Source organism: Rhipicephalus microplus, unplaced genomic scaffold (genome assembly GCF_043290135.1).
Source record: "Rhipicephalus microplus isolate Deutch F79 unplaced genomic scaffold, USDA_Rmic scaffold_16, whole genome shotgun sequence".
Lineage (NCBI taxonomy): Eukaryota > Metazoa > Arthropoda > Arachnida > Ixodida > Ixodidae > Rhipicephalus > Rhipicephalus microplus.
This window is the reverse complement of record NW_027464589.1, coordinates 1,740,634-1,756,037: the sequence shown is the minus strand read 5'-3', so window position 1 is coordinate 1,756,037 and position 15,404 is coordinate 1,740,634. Positions and strand designations below refer to the sequence as shown.

Here is a 15,404-nt window from a genome sequence, read left to right as displayed (position 1 = left end):
TCAACAGGTAGAGATGCGGCCATCGAGTGTTTACATCACTGAGAGTGGTAAAGTTTCACGCGGACCACGTGCACTGTCTCAGGCAGATGCTGGCGACGTTTTGAACAGGAGGAGGCGTCGGGCACGACTTCGTACGTCACGTCGCTAAGACGACGCAGAACCTTGTAGGGTCCGAAGTATCGGCGCAGAAGTTTCTCTGAGAGGCCTCGTCGTCGTACAGGAAACCAAGCCCAGACTCTATCTCCTGGTTGATAAATGACAAATCGATGGCGAAGGTTGTACCGTTGGGCGTCAAGTTGCTGCTGGTTCATTATTTTGACGCGGGCAAGCTGCCTTGCTTCTTCGGCGCGCTCAGTGAAGTCTGCGGCGTCTGTCTCTGAATCATTGCAATCGTAAGGCAGCATGGCGTCAAGCATTGTCGTAACTTCTCTGCCATGAATTAGTGCGAACGGCGTCATTTTGGTTGTTTCCTGGCGCGCCGTATTATACGCGAATGTGATGTACGGCAATACTCGGTCCCAATTCTTGTGTTCTACGTCGACGTACATGCAAAGCATGTCAGCGATTGTCTTGGTAAGTCTTTCTGTAAGCCCATTAGTTTGTGGGTGGTAAGCTGTCATCTTCCTATGCGCTGTGCCACTGAGCGTAAGCACAGTGCGCAAAAGCTCGGCTGTAATTGCGGTACCTTTGTCTGTTATGACGACAGCTGGAGCACCATGTCTCAGAACAATGTTCTCAATGAAGAACTGGGCCGCTTCAGCTGCAGTACCACTTGCAATTGCCTTGGTCTCCGAGTATCGGGTAAGGTAGTCCGTCGCCACTATAACCCATTTGTTGCCGCTGTTCGATGTAGGAATGGGCCCAACAGATCCATTCCAATTTGAGAAAACGGAGTTACTGGCACGGTCACAAGATATAATAGCCCAGCGGGCTTGACAGGTAGTACCTTGTGCCGCTGACAGTCAATGCATGTTCGGAAGTAATGTTTCACCTCTGCTGCGATTCCTGGCCAGTAATATTTTTCTTTGATGTGTGTCAGTGTTCTTGTGAAACCGAGGTGGCCCGCAGTGGCTTCGTCATGGCAGGCTTGTAAAATTTCGCTGCGGAGAGCTACAGGAACTACCAGCAGATAGCTTCTACCTGTTGATGAAAAGTTCTTTTTGAACAGAATTCCGTCCCGTGAACAGAATGACCAAAAGTTCTTTGAAAACACTCTTGGTGCTTTGGCTGCTCGTCCGTTCAAGAATTCTATAAGCGAGTTGAGCTCCCGATCATCTTGTTGTTGCCGAGAAATGATAGCTGCATCAACAACTCCTAAAAAACCTGGGAAATCATCATCCTCTATAGCCGGTGATTTAATCGGTGACCTTGACAAACAGTCGGCGTCTAAGTGTTGCTTTCCGGACTTGTAAACTACGGCCATGTCGTACTCTTGGAGCCGTAAGCTCCATCGTGCTAAACGTCCAGATGGGTCTTTCATGTTGGTCAACCAACAAAGAGAGTGATGGTCGCTTACGACTTGAAAAGCGCGGCCATATAAGTACGGGCGGAACTTCGCAACTGCCCAAACGACGGCCAGACACTCCTTCTCCGTTGTTGAGTAGTTGGACTCGGCGCGTGTCAACGTTTTGCTAGCGTAGGCAACCACTCTCTCCACACCATCTTGGCATGGGCAAGAACAGCACCTAGGCCCACATTGCTGGCGTCTGTATGGATGGCTGTTTGTGCATTCTCGTCGAAGTGAGAGAGGACAGGTGGAGTTTGTAGACGCTGTCGCAGCTCGTTGAATGAAGCTTCTTGTTCTTCACCCCATACAAATGCGATGTCTTCCTTTGTAAGGTGGGTGAGTGGAGAGGCGATTTGTGCAAAGCCTGCTATAAATCGCCGGTAGCAGGCGCAGAGACCCCAAAAAAAAAAAAACGCCTGACCGCTTTCTTATCAACAGGTCTTGCGAACTTTGCGACGGCTGCTGTTTTATCTGAGTCAGGCTTCACACCTTCGCTACTGATCACGTGTCCCAGGAACTGGAGTTCTTCGAAGCCGAAGGGGCATTTTTCCAGTTTGATGCGAGTCCAGCGGGTTTAGGTAGAAGTGAAACTTACCTGTCTGTGAGAGAGCATGAAGAATTGACGGTTAGTTGGCTACATCACATGGAGGGTAACTTTGTTCAAAAAGGCGCGCTCTCAATCTCGCCTGACATGACTGACACTATAGTATACGCTGAAGCAGCAGACAGTAAGAAACTAAACAGATCCGAAACGTTAATCGAAGGTCACAAGTTTGGTTCTTCACGGCGGCAAGTTACATATTCGTCCACTTTTTTTTCTGAACATTTATATTGCATTTACATCTAATAAAATCCCCAATACTATATCAGGCATTATTTTCTGCTCACAATAATAGTCGAGAAAATTGTTATGGGTTGACGGTGGCAGCAAGGCAGCACCAACAAAGACAGAAGAAAAGAAGACAGAAAAGACGCTGCGCTGATGAGTAAAGTATGAAAGATATATTAAGGAAGAGCTTCTTTAACTGAAATCCTGACACTGTCATATGCGTCGTCTTTGTAGACGGCGTGCTTGCTTGTGGGCGAAAATGAGCATCTTGTCCATGACCTAAAAATCGATAAAGGTGCAGATAAAATAAACAACAGGTACTGTACACTGAGGTCCCAGTGACACTCGAATGCATGCCATCTTTCTGACAACTAGCGTTCTACCATAAAGCCAGAATGTTTTCTTGAAACCGCTTCAGCAAAATAGAAAAAAAAATTTCATGCCACGTAGCGGAAGCAGCCATCTAACGCATGTAATATTCCGAGGCAAAAGCGTCACCACAAATGTCAAAGCACGCGAATCACGCAATTAGTAGGTGTTCTAAAGGCCCACCTCAGAAAAATCACTCAGACATATTTGATCTTCATTTGCAGCAAAAGCGTCAATGAAGTCGAGAGCTCCATGGGTTTACGTGCTGCCTTATGAACGTATAGAGGTTCCGGCCCTTCGCAGGTTCCGATAAGGAACAATTATGGCGTAGTGAACACCTAGAATCTGTGCTTGCTGTAGGCACTCTAAGATACTCTGAAACGGCCAGTAGTACGCGCAGAGTGATTCATTTCCTCCCGGCACGGTTGGAGCATGCACCGAGGAGTGAATGTAGACTGCCCACTGAGAAGGTGAGGTTCACGAGGCCCGATTATGTTAGTAAAATTTACTCTTAAAGTCGAAGGTAAAGCAGTGTCCAAAATGTTCTTCTGGTTCGTTAACCAGCCACGTTCGTAAGTCGGGAAAGTTGGTATAGGTTCACAGTGGCAGCAAGGCAGCATCGACGAAGATAGAAGGAAAGAAGACAGAAGAGTCTGCCTCAAAGTAGACACACAGCTTAGTTTTCAACAAAGTGCATGTCGCACACAACGGGAGATGCATCAACACGAGACTGCAACAACTGCTCTTCTGTCGTTTCCTGTAGATAGATCAATTATTTTCTTCCTTGGGGATATAATCTTTCTTTAAATAATGCTGTTATTCTTTCCAGCTTTTGTGATGAAATGGTGAGATAAATGAATAAAGCAAATGCGTCAGCAAGGTGTCCCTCGTAACGAAAAATTTGAATGTCTGTAGGCGACACTTGTCAACTGACTATGCTAACTTACCATGCATTGTTTTTTTGCATTTTTCTGCAAGTTATCCAACTCTCTTTGATTTCAATTAGGCATGGTTCGCTTTATAAAACTTCTGTACATTTAGGTGATTTTTCTGTGACAGTTCTTGCTGCATATAAGAGGTGCTTCTTTTCTAATGAAAACACCAGTTGTGGATATGGCGCGTGTTGTGCCTTCTTCTCGTCCTTCTGTCTTCGTTTTGACGAACAAGAAAAGCGCTTCACTCCCGAATGCGGCCCGCAAACTAGCTTCCAACTAGCCACGCAACGGAAGTGTAATGTATTTTTTTCCATGTCCTACTTGCACGGAATGACTGAAAGATGTTTTTTTTTACTCTTTTGCAGGGGAGAAAAGGCTTCAGAACTCTTCGTTCGCCTTGGTGTCCTGGACAGGAGTGCCTTGGAAAACTCTCCTATTCATCAAAATTACACTGTAGACCAGGTAATGCAAAACAAATTCACGCACTGAAAGTAGAAAGTAGTAAAAAAAGGGCAGGGACTTCAGCAAGGTGGGTGCTAGAATACCCAGGAAGAAAGACATCAGAAGGAAATAGAAACGAAAGAAGGAGGTTTCTCTTAGTGCGGCGTGCCGGTTCGCTTAAAACCGATCGTTATATAGGCCCAGTCCACTAAAAAAAAAGTCACAGCTTTGTCGCTAAGGTGAAGCAATAAACGCGATAGCCAGAAATTGGAAGGTCACGTGCACAATGGCAGGCAGTTGAAAACGTGCCCTGCGTTTCTCACGCACAAATGATGCACGAAAACTACTCACAGGCACATATGAACGCAAATAAGCGTCTTATTAGGTATTTCACTGTGCCTGAAAAGCCTGTTCTTTTCGCAAACGGAGACCGTGCAACGATTGCAGTGACATTTGTGCGCCCGGTAGCTGCAACAAAATTGTTCCTAGAAGCCCAAAGCCAGCAAAGACATACGATCTTCCCCACCATGAGATGTGACCTCCGTATTCATAAACACTGCTCGACTCGACCCTTCACCTGAAATGCTTTTTGAGTGGCGTTTCCAATCATAAACCGCCCTTCACTTGAAACGCTTGCTTTACTTGAGAAAATCTCGAGCGTCAAGGATTGTCAAGGAAACGATCGAGCTACCTTGAATCGTCCCTCGAGTGAAGCTTCTGCGAAAACATCGCGTCCATTGCGGAACCCGTCTCGCTTTGACGGCAGTTCTCGATCAATTAGGCTGCCCTAACCGCGTTCTTTTGACAGTGACGATAAGCGTTTACTTCCGAGCTGTCTTCGAACGGTGCGGCAATGGGTACTGTGGTGTCCGGAGAGGTGGGCCTGGTGTCAAGAGAAGCGCTCACCAGTGCCGTGATGTGTTGGGTTCTATGCATGAGCCAGTGGATTACCTGCCTTCGGGTGTGAGGATACTCGTCCTGCGAGTGCTCCAAGACTTCGTGCGGGCGCCAGCGTGTTCAAGTGTTTCGATGAAGCTCGCACACAACATCGGTTAGAGTGTGGCGCGAAAGCTTGACAAACAAGCGGAGAAGAAACGTAATACCAAACCTTCGATGCACTGCATCCACCGTACTTCTGAGCGGCTTTTTCTCCAGTGAATCTTTGCTATATACCCTAGCCGAAATATACGGTGAAGCATACCTTCGTTAGATGATCGCCTGTATCAACGACAAGGTAAGTTTTCCTGTTTTTTTTTGTTCATTTTCGCCCTGCTTACGTCAGATCACTATTAGAGAGAGTTTAGAGAAAACTCAACGCAATGCAGTTGGGCCCAATGAGTGTACTGTTGCTACTACGCGTGAAACATAACTTCAATATACAGTCTCTATGCAGCTCACAATTCCAATGAACAACCAAACCAAGCTTTAGGAAAACAAGCAGGTTCGGGCTATGTGAAACGTGCATGTACGCAAGAATGCATAGATGGTCGTATTAAAACGCGAACATGTGAAATACAGCACATACATTAAAAGGTTGTTTGTTATGGTTGAACACCCCCCCCCCCCCACCCTTTTCCCAAGAGATATTGCTTGCTACGCCATTGATTCGTACAAATAGAACATAGAAACACATAACCATGTGCCAGGTCAGCTGCCCAAGTGCAAGAGCCAAACATGTGTCAAAGCTCAATAACTCAACCATGTCTGTTCTTTAACGCAAGAAATATCAATCAATGTGTGCACCACGAGAAGTAAAAAAAATGCGGCTTTGGTTTCCTAGCTATATTCTTTTTCTATTTTCAATGATGACTTTTCAATAACATCTGATTTTAACGCCTGGTCGGAAGCGGTACCCAGTAGCAATAAAAATAGTGTGAGCAACAGAGGAATTTCGCTGTACAAGCCTCCGTTGTACTGCGACTACAACGACACTATTCAACAAAACAAAACGGAATAAATTTACTGTTCCTTTAGACAAAGTGCCGTTCAAGGTTTTTATGAAGAGATATTGGACATAAAGTGATTGGTAATTTATTCACGTTACAATGAAAATAGGCAAAATATTGAAGGTTTGTGTAGTCTGTCTGTCTGTCTCTCTCCATCCATCCATCCATCCGTCCGGCGATCCGCCCGTCTTTCTGTCTGTTTGCTCGTCCATCTGTCCAATCGTCTGTCTGTTTGTCTGTCATTTGTCGGTTGGTCCAACCGTCCACACCTGCTGAGTGAGTCATCCAACTAGGCGGTCAGGTACGAGCTAGGAGCGACAGACCCATGGCTTTAGGAGCTTTGCCCATAAAAAGGTAAAATATTTATTTTTGCTCGTTTGTCAAGCCTGGCGACACTTCCAGCCGCCGCGTTATAGAGAAGACGCTCATAGTAGCTATCCATTCATCCTTGATAATTACTCGGTAGCCGATGAGGCCTCCTTTGGGCCTGTCGTGCATAGTATGCAGAACACGCGAGCGCAAGCAGGTAGAAATGACCAAAGGTGGCATTCGTCTTACTTCTCCCAAACAACGAACATAGACGTCAGACTCTACCCAGGCGGCGCTGCGGAAGACGCCGCCATCAGCACCCCCATCAACGCGCTGGTCATAAATGGGTTGTGCAAAAAGAGCTGAGCACAAGTGAACGTGCAGAGTCCATCCTGTTTTGTTTGTCTTGAGGCACTGCTTTTTGAAAATCAAGGACCTGGCAGGCTTCTTTCGTCAATCCAACCTCACTTCAGAAAATTTTGAAGCTCATCAAAGTGAACTGCAGGTACAACGCAAAAAATGTTTCAGTATTTCAATGTGCTGCTGATTAAATGCAAGAGATCATCGCGTGACATCGAGTTCGAGGCAAGCACTCTGACTAGCGTTCTTCAACGCCCAGATCCGTCAAAGGTGGGTATACAGATGATGTCAAAGCGATGAAGTACATAGACGAGCAATGTATCTTACGATCAGTGGTACGAAGCTCGGTTTCTCCAGCACAGATGACCCTGATGATATTTGTCTTCGTAGTTGCATTCTCCATTGATATATCACCTCCTGTGAATTAAACTATTGCTAGAATGTTCTTTTGACGGTTGTCTAGCTTTTGTATATACTACTAATGGTAAAACATGCGTGTCTACGTGCTCAATGAAAAACAAAAGGCAAAGTCGAGGCCTCTCAGAGTATTCTGGCGATCACGGAGACCAAAGGCAAGAAAAACCTGATTGGGGTCGCGATCATTTTGCAATTTACCTGTATGACGTACCAGTTCGCGTTTCCTGGTTAAAGCCGCTACTTGGTGCCTTCATGCGTAGTGCTGTGTGGTGGCAAGAATTTCAGATTTTCGGCGGTCGCAGTGTGTGCGATGTTGATCGCGCACGTCACCTGTGTACAGTTGCACGGCGTGCACCACGGTCAGAAGCTCTGTTAGGCTTCATAATTAAAGTCACCGCGGTTATTCGTCCAGGCTACTCAGAACAATAACAGGACGCCTTCATTATTACACTTTCTCATGTGACCGGCATGGGAGAACGCGAGAAATTCGCTTAGCCAACACGTTCTCGACAGCCTGAATCCTGTACTCTCACCTTTATGCTTTGCGAAAGCTGCGGAAATTAACCCGACTGAAGTCCTTCACATCCATGGCAAATAACAACGCAACAGTCGACTGGGTTTCCATTTTTTTTTTTACGTAGAGCTCGGAGCTGTTGCGTCGGCTCTTATTCACGCCGTCGTTCTGGCGAGTGAACCAGCAAGCACTTCATGGCGGTTCCGCGGGCGTCCGATAACCGGGTAGAAATTCGTACCTCTTTCTTCAAGTGTTCATTGCAGGAATCCACCTATTTAGCTCAAACATTTTAAATACGAAGCATTTCTTTGCAAACTTCGGCGACTTCGATTGTATCTATCTATCTATCTATCAATCAATCAATCAATCAAATTATCTATCTATATCTATTTGTCTGTCCACCTACGACTTTTAGCATTCTTGGCCGTTTCGTTAATGGTATTGATACGAAATTTGGTATGGCCTAGGATGACTGTTTGGCAGGCATCATCGACTGGTCATAACTATATTATCGTGATATTGAGGTAATGAACGTCATGATTTACATTTCAGGGTCTTGCTGCTCTTGCAGTCGTTTAGTTCACATGGTATTCTGAAAAACTGGTATGATTTGACATGACTTCATGGCGAAGACAAGTAACAGATCCTAACGTTGAAATCATTACATGCATGTCATGCAAGTTATGAGTCATGAGTACATGCTACGCTGATGGTGAGCTAGCACTCCTTTCGCTGTCTTCACATATACGCGAAATTTGGTATTACGGGACGTGGATTCATTACGAAGGTATGTGACTGGTTCAACCATGATAGTCATGAGATGCGCCTCATGTTAGGACATCACTGCATGCCACACTCAAGATACACTCACGGCTATTTCGCTAACTTCAAATATACGAAATTTGGTATGACGAGAAGTAAATGGATGACAAAGGTATGTGACAGGTGCAAGCGTGATAATCAGGAGATGCATGTCATGTAGTAACATGACTACAAGCCCTGCTCGTGACGTGTTCATGGCAGCTTAGCTAGCATACCATATCCCAAATTTGTTATTACGTGACGTGACGGTCAACGATAATAAATGACACGTCCAAACATATAATTTATGACAAGCGTGTCATGTAACATGACAACATGCTATGATCACACTGCGCTCGCGGTCCTTTCACTAGCTTTAAATATACCAAATTTTATGTTACTTTACGTCAATGAATGACGAAGGTATATGACTGCTGCAAAAATCATAACGATGAGATCCTTGTGATGTAAGAACATGACAATATATTTATTTATTTATTTATTGAAAAATCCTTACAGGACCTTAAGAGGGCATTGAGTAAGGGGGGTAATTGGTGAAGTTTTACAGATCACACAAAATAATTCACGCGTTACAAAGCGTATCAGCACAATGAAAGTATGACGCGGATTGCAATATAAGTTGAAGTTAACAGGCGATAACAAGAAAAAAGAAAAGGCGATTTCATAGTGCACACACGACAGTGGGAACTGAATACAGTCATTATAGCATATGAAGGCGACATCAACCAAAGATAGCCAGCTGGCTTTACCTCAACGACGTGCCGTTATTTGTTTATAAGTTGCAGAACATACAATAGAAAAAGCACCAAAAAACGCAGAACCTATGCCCATATACAGAAAACATTTCCAGTGTGCAACAAACATAATCGGGCACAAAATCCGACACGTGCAGAACAGTGGCAAGTCTATTGTGAGAAGAGAGTAAGCAGCAACTGACGGAAAGAATTATTGTCTGATACAGATGCGATGTAATCTGGAAGACCATTCCACAAACGTATGGCGCGAGGAAGAGCAGATGAGTTGAATGAATCAGTTGCCCCGTATAATCGCTTGAAACTGAAGTGATTGTGCAACCTACGTGAAGTAATGGAAGGAACATCGAGGTGGAGTGGGAGGGGTCTGTTGGTGTACACGTATTTGTGAAAGAGGCAAAGAAGGGAAATGTCGCGACGAGTGCTCAGGGGTTGAAGAGAAAGATTGTTTTTAATTTGCGTTATGCTGCTGTGATAGTCATGATTGCGTGAAATGAAACGGGCCGCCCTATTCTGAATAGCTTCAAGCATGTTAATTAAGTAGTTGCGATAAGGGGACCAGATAGGAGTGGCAAATTCAAGCTGGGGACGGACAAAGGTTTGATAGGCTAGTTGACGGACGTGAGCGGGACAGCTATGTAAATTACGGCGTAGATATCCTAAGGACTTGGAGGATTTCGCGCTAATGGTGGTGATGCGGTGAGACCAGGAGAGATTGGGTGTGAAATGGACACCAAGATACTTATAGGATGATGCCTGTGATAGTGCAGAATTATTGATAGTGTAGTGGAAAGTGCAAACGTTTTGTTTGCGCGTAAAGGAGAATATTTTACATTTTTCCGTGTTCAGGGACATTAACCATTTGTTACACCAGTCATTAATGCGGTGAAGGTCGCTTTGTAGAGTTAAGTGGTCGTCGGGGGATGATATAGGACAGTAAATTCTGCAATCATCTGCGAAAATACGCATGCAGGAAGATATGTTATTTGACAGATCATTTATATCGATTAAAAACAGTAGGGGGCCGAGGACGCATCCTTGTGGAACGCCAGAAGTTACGTGGGAAAGAGGGGAAGGGGAATTGTTAATTATAGTAAACTGCTGACGAAGTGAAAGAAAGTTGCGAAGCCAAGATAGCGTAAGAGAGTCTAATCGGAGGGCAGATAATTTAGAAATCAGACGGCAATGGGCTACGCGATCGAAGGCTTTAGAAAAATCGAGGAAGATACAATCAGTCTGAAGGTTACTGTTCATATTGGAATGCAGCTCGGTTGTTAGTTCTAGCAGCTGTGTTTCGCAAGAAAAACCCTTTCTGAATCCGTGTTGGTTCAGAAAGAAGAAATTATTTGGTTCTAAGTGTCGGAAAACATGGGAAGCGATTATGTGCTCAAGAAGTTTGCAGCATATACATGTAAGAGAAATTGGACGGTAACTTTCGGGTAAATGCTTATTACCGGTTTTAAACACAGGCACTATTTTACCAATTTTCCAGTCAGAAGGGAGTTGACCTGTCGCTAAAGATTGCCTGAAAAGGAGATACAAAATGTTAACAAAAACGGAGGCGGTGTTTTTGAGAATTTTAGAATTAATGTCGTCGATGCCGGCTGAAGTGGAAAGCTTGAGGTTATTAACTAGTAGAGCAATACCCTCGGCAGTTATTTCTATAGGTTTCATGCATGAAATGTCTAGTTCGGAAACGTATGGTACGTCGGAATGGTCTTCCAGGGTGAAAACGGATGAAAAAAATGCGTTAAATGCTGATGAGCAATGACTATCTGAAAGAGGGACATGGTCATCATCTAGCAAAGATATTTGTTGGCCATGTTGTTGAGGAGAAACAAGTGACCAGAACTTCTTGGAATTTAATTTCAAGAGGGAAGGTAGATCGACAGAATAATATTTAAGTTTAGCAGATTGTACTGACGCGCAATAGCTTTTCATAAAATTCTTGTATGTCTGCCACGCGGAGGGCGTGTCATGGCGTTTAGCTGTGCGGTATAAACGTTTCTTTTTATTTCTGAGTCGCCTGAGAGATTTCGTAAACCATGGGTTTGTTTTATCGTTTTTCACTTTTACGAGGGGGACATACTGATTAGTTAGTGTGCATAGTTTATCTCGGTACAGCACCCAGTTATCATTTACTGAACGACGGTCGAAAAGGGGTAGGAATGTGTCGTTGTAAAAAATTTCGAGTTCGGCATTAAATTGGCTGTAATTGGCCTTACTATAGTCGCGAATATTTTTGTGGTCGGTGCCGGAGAAAGGTAGCGGAATGTTAAGAGTTACTTGGAGGAGGCTGTGGTCGCTAAAACCATCTATGTTAAGAACGGTACCTACTGTTTCAGGAACTGTCGTAAGAATTAGGTCAAGGATGTTAGAGCCGCGCGTAGGCTGGTTTACTATTTGAGATAGGTTAAAATCTAATGCAAGGTTTATAAATTCCGTGGAATTGCGGCAAGAGGAAGACAGTTGGATCCAATCTATTCCGGGAAAGTTAAAGTCGCCGAAAATGTAGATGGCGTCGGTGCGACATAAATTAGTGGCCTGGGTTATGCTACTGCGCAAGTCGTCTACAAATGAATGGGAACAATCAGGGGGCCGGTAGCAATATCCGATAAGTAGTGTGGTGAACTTTGTAACACAGGCAACTCAGATCATTTCTAAATCAGAGTGAACATTGATAGCATATGATTGCACAGTCTTTCTTACTGCAAGAAGTACACCTCCGCCACGCTTATTTTTACGGTCATTTCGATATATGTGGAAGTTGTTGCGATCAGGAAAAATTTCGATATCGGAGATATCTGGGTTTAGCCACGTTTCAGTAAGGGCAAGTATGTAGCAGTCGCTGTCATCTAGAAATGAGCAGACTAAATCCCGTTTCTGCACCAGGCTGCGGATATGAGTAGATGACAGCGATAGTGTAGGAATGGTATGAAGTGAAGTCACATTGGGATCTTGCAAGGACTTGTTCGACTTTAGCTATCTGCTTGATAGCACAACTGCGTTCATGTTGATGTCATAGACGTATGTTTTTTTATCAATGTGCAACCTGTCAACTGACACTTTGAAAGCCTTATTTTGGGCTTTGGCAAAGCTCACTAATTTGCGCCTGGCCTGTCGCGTCGCCGGCGAAAAATCTTCGCCGACTGAAAATGTTGAACCTTTTAGTTTGCGTGCAGAAGACAAAATCTGCTGTTTATCTTTGAAGAAGGTTAGTTTTGCAATTATTGGTCTGTTTTTTCCCTCGGTGAACCTGCCAAGCCTGTGAACCCGTTCAAACTGTGCACTAGTTGTTATGTCGAGTCGTTCAGAGCAAAAGTTAATTATTTTTTCCTCGAACTGGGCCCAATCCTCTGGTTCGCTATCCTCAATTCCAAAGAAGAGAAGGTTTGACCGCCGCTGCCTATTTTCAGCATTGTCGCATCTAGACGCGATTTCCGTCAGCCGATCCGAAACGTGCAGCAAAGCATTGTCAGTGGGTCCTTCTGCGTTATTTCGCAAAGCAAGTGTTGCCTCGAGGGCAGCGATTTTAGCATTGAGTAATTTGATCTCATTTTTAGTAGTCTCGTGCTCGCCACTTAGTCGTTTCAGGTCAGCCGACATCGCGGTGTGATCAGCTTCAAGTTTTTTTATTGTTTCTAATGCCGAAGCAAACGAATCAGCTTCAGTTTTGCTCATTGGTCCCGGATTCGACTCGACGTCACCAGAAAGCATAAGCAATGTCCTCAAGGCATCAGAGCCCACCTTATACGGCAAACAAAACACTCGCTTCAGCACATCGCAAAACTCTGGTGGGCACGACACTGCAATGAGACAGGAATGACTACACTTGGTACAGGCAGCACCCCTCATATAACTAACCTGTAACAGCAGTGGTCGTGAGTCACCCATCGCAGATGCGGCGTCGTACCCAAAGTAGGCGGCTGAAGGATGGCGCTTATATACTCCCCAGTTGACGTCATGAGGCGATACGGAAGTTCCGCGTTGCCAGATTGAGGCGCCGATTTCATCCAAGTTAGGCCTCAGAAGGGTTTCGGTAGGCCAAGGAAGAGGCAGGCGGTCGGTGCCAGCCAGTTCGCAGGATCCGGGGACCCAGGAGCAAGCAGCCCAGATGACCGCAACCTGTAACAGCAGTGGTCGTGAGTCACCCATCGCAGATGCGGCGTCGTACCCCTATATAATATATTACGCTCATGATGCGCTTGCGGCCGTTTTGCTAGCCTTACATATACCAAATTGGGTATCACGTGACGCGAATGAATAACATAGGTAAACGACAGTTTCATACACTCTATTCAGGACATGTGTGCCATGTGCAACATGACTACATGCTACGCTCATAGTGCACTTGCCGCCAATTAGATAGCTCCACACATACACAATTTGGTATCACGTGACGTAAATTGACGACGAAAGTAAATGACACGTTCAAACATGATAATCACGACGAGCAAGTCATGTACGGCGCCTTTCTTAGCGAACTTCTGTGACTTTGAGGGTATCTATCTATCTATCTATCTATCTATCTATCTATCTATCTATCTATCTATCTATCTATCTATCTATCTATCTATCTATCTATCTATCTATCTATCTATCTACAAAACATGGTATGGCATAACATGACTGTATGAAGAACATATTTGACTAGCCGTAACATGAAAATCATGATATGTATCACATGAATATCATAATTTGCATTTCATGGTCCTGCATCTCCTGCGGGGGTTTCGTTCACATGGCGTTTTGCAAAACTGGTATGGTATGGCATTATTGCATGGCGAAAACAAGTGACAGACCCCAACATGAAAATCATTACATGCGTGTCATGTAACAACATGACTACATGCCATGCTCATGATGCGATCGCGGCCGTTTCGGTAGCATCACATATACCAAACTTGGTATTACGGTACGTGAATGAATGACGAAGGTATGTGACGGGTGCAAACATGATAATCATGATAATCATGAGATTCGTGAATTGTAACAACACGACTACATGATGCGCTAGCGGCCGTTTCGCTAGCTTCAGTTATACCAAGTTTGGTATTACGGGACTCGAATTACGCATCCGAACGAGCTTTTACGCATGCAAGTCCGGCGTCCCTCCGTCATGAAAAGAGGGAGACGCAGTGTTGCGTGGGTAACGCATCGGCGCGAAATGCAGCATGTTGCATTTCGCACCGGTTGCTGTCGGGCCACGCCGAGGGACGCTGGTCGTGCCTGGCGTCAGACTAAGAGTGCTCGCGTTTTGCTAACGTAGCGTCGCTGTGCCCAGCGTGCGCGTGCGTCAACGCTACATAGGAGTATATTGGGCCCTTCATGATACACTCGTGGCCGTTTCACTAGCTCCGCGTATATCAAATTAGGTGTCACGTGACGTCAATTGATGACGAAGGTATATGACTGGTGCAAACATGATAATCCTGACACGTGTGTCATGTAAGCACATCAAAACATACCATGCTCATAGCGTCCTCGCGGCTGTTTCGCTAGCTGCACATATACAAAATTTGGTATCACGTGACGTGAATGGATTACGAAGATGAACGACACATTCAAGCATGATAATCATGACACACAAGTCATGTACGGCATCATTTATCTCCACCTCGTAACGTTGTGCTGATTTTAAAGTGACATATCAACATTTCTCATTTGTGCTTCACATATTATCGATTCCCACTGTACGTGGGGTCTGCCAGTATTTTACCACCGCGTCGTAACGTGCTGATTTGAGAGAGACCTACTAACGTTCCTCATTCATGCTTCACATACCATCGATTCCGACTATACGTGGGGTCTGCAAATATTTTTTCGTACGCGGCAGTTGCACGTGGTTTGGCAGGAAACTGTGCAAGGGGCTTTGCACTACTCAAACCTGCTTCAACAGGTTGCGCAGTTTGTCCGCGAAACTACAGAGTCAGACGTCTTTACAGCGTGCCTTTGCGTAATGCAAATTTGTTGTTGCGTTCTGTAACTGATAACAATTTTACAATGATGACTAAATTATTGTCGACTCGCTGGGCAGCGGAACCTTGTTACTGAAAAAACGTGGCCCACTCTTGGTAGATTTGCTAGCATCGTTCCTATGTTTTTTTTTTCGTGATAAGGCATTCACAGCTGGGTTATATTGCTCCTGCATGGGGACGTATTTTGTAAATGTAATCTTCCAGCCGTACTACCTAACGTACTGT

At 44.8% G+C, this 15,404-nt stretch overlaps 1 protein-coding gene and 1 long non-coding RNA gene across 3 annotated transcripts in view; one reads left to right on the top strand and one right to left on the bottom strand.

The window, feature by feature from the left end:
* LOC119166641 (uncharacterized) overlaps window positions 1-13,362 on the bottom strand; it is a 29,791-nt gene extending 16,429 nt beyond the window's left edge. The window contains exon 1 of the long non-coding RNA XR_005109106.2: window positions 13,066-13,362. This is a non-coding gene — a long non-coding RNA (uncharacterized LOC119166641). The remainder of the gene's footprint in view (window positions 1-13,065) is intronic.
* Window positions 1-15,404, top strand: part of LOC119166640 (kallikrein-4) — a 252,316-nt gene that overhangs the window by 122,440 nt on the left and 114,472 nt on the right. The window contains exon 5 of one of the 2 annotated variants that reach the window (XM_037417957.2): window positions 4,006-4,102. The exons of the other annotated variant lie outside the window; for it this stretch is intronic. Within the exon in view, the coding sequence (XP_037273854.2) occupies window positions 4,006-4,102 (97 nt within the window). The remainder of the gene's footprint in view (window positions 1-4,005; window positions 4,103-15,404) is intronic. 2 annotated transcript variants of the gene reach the window in all.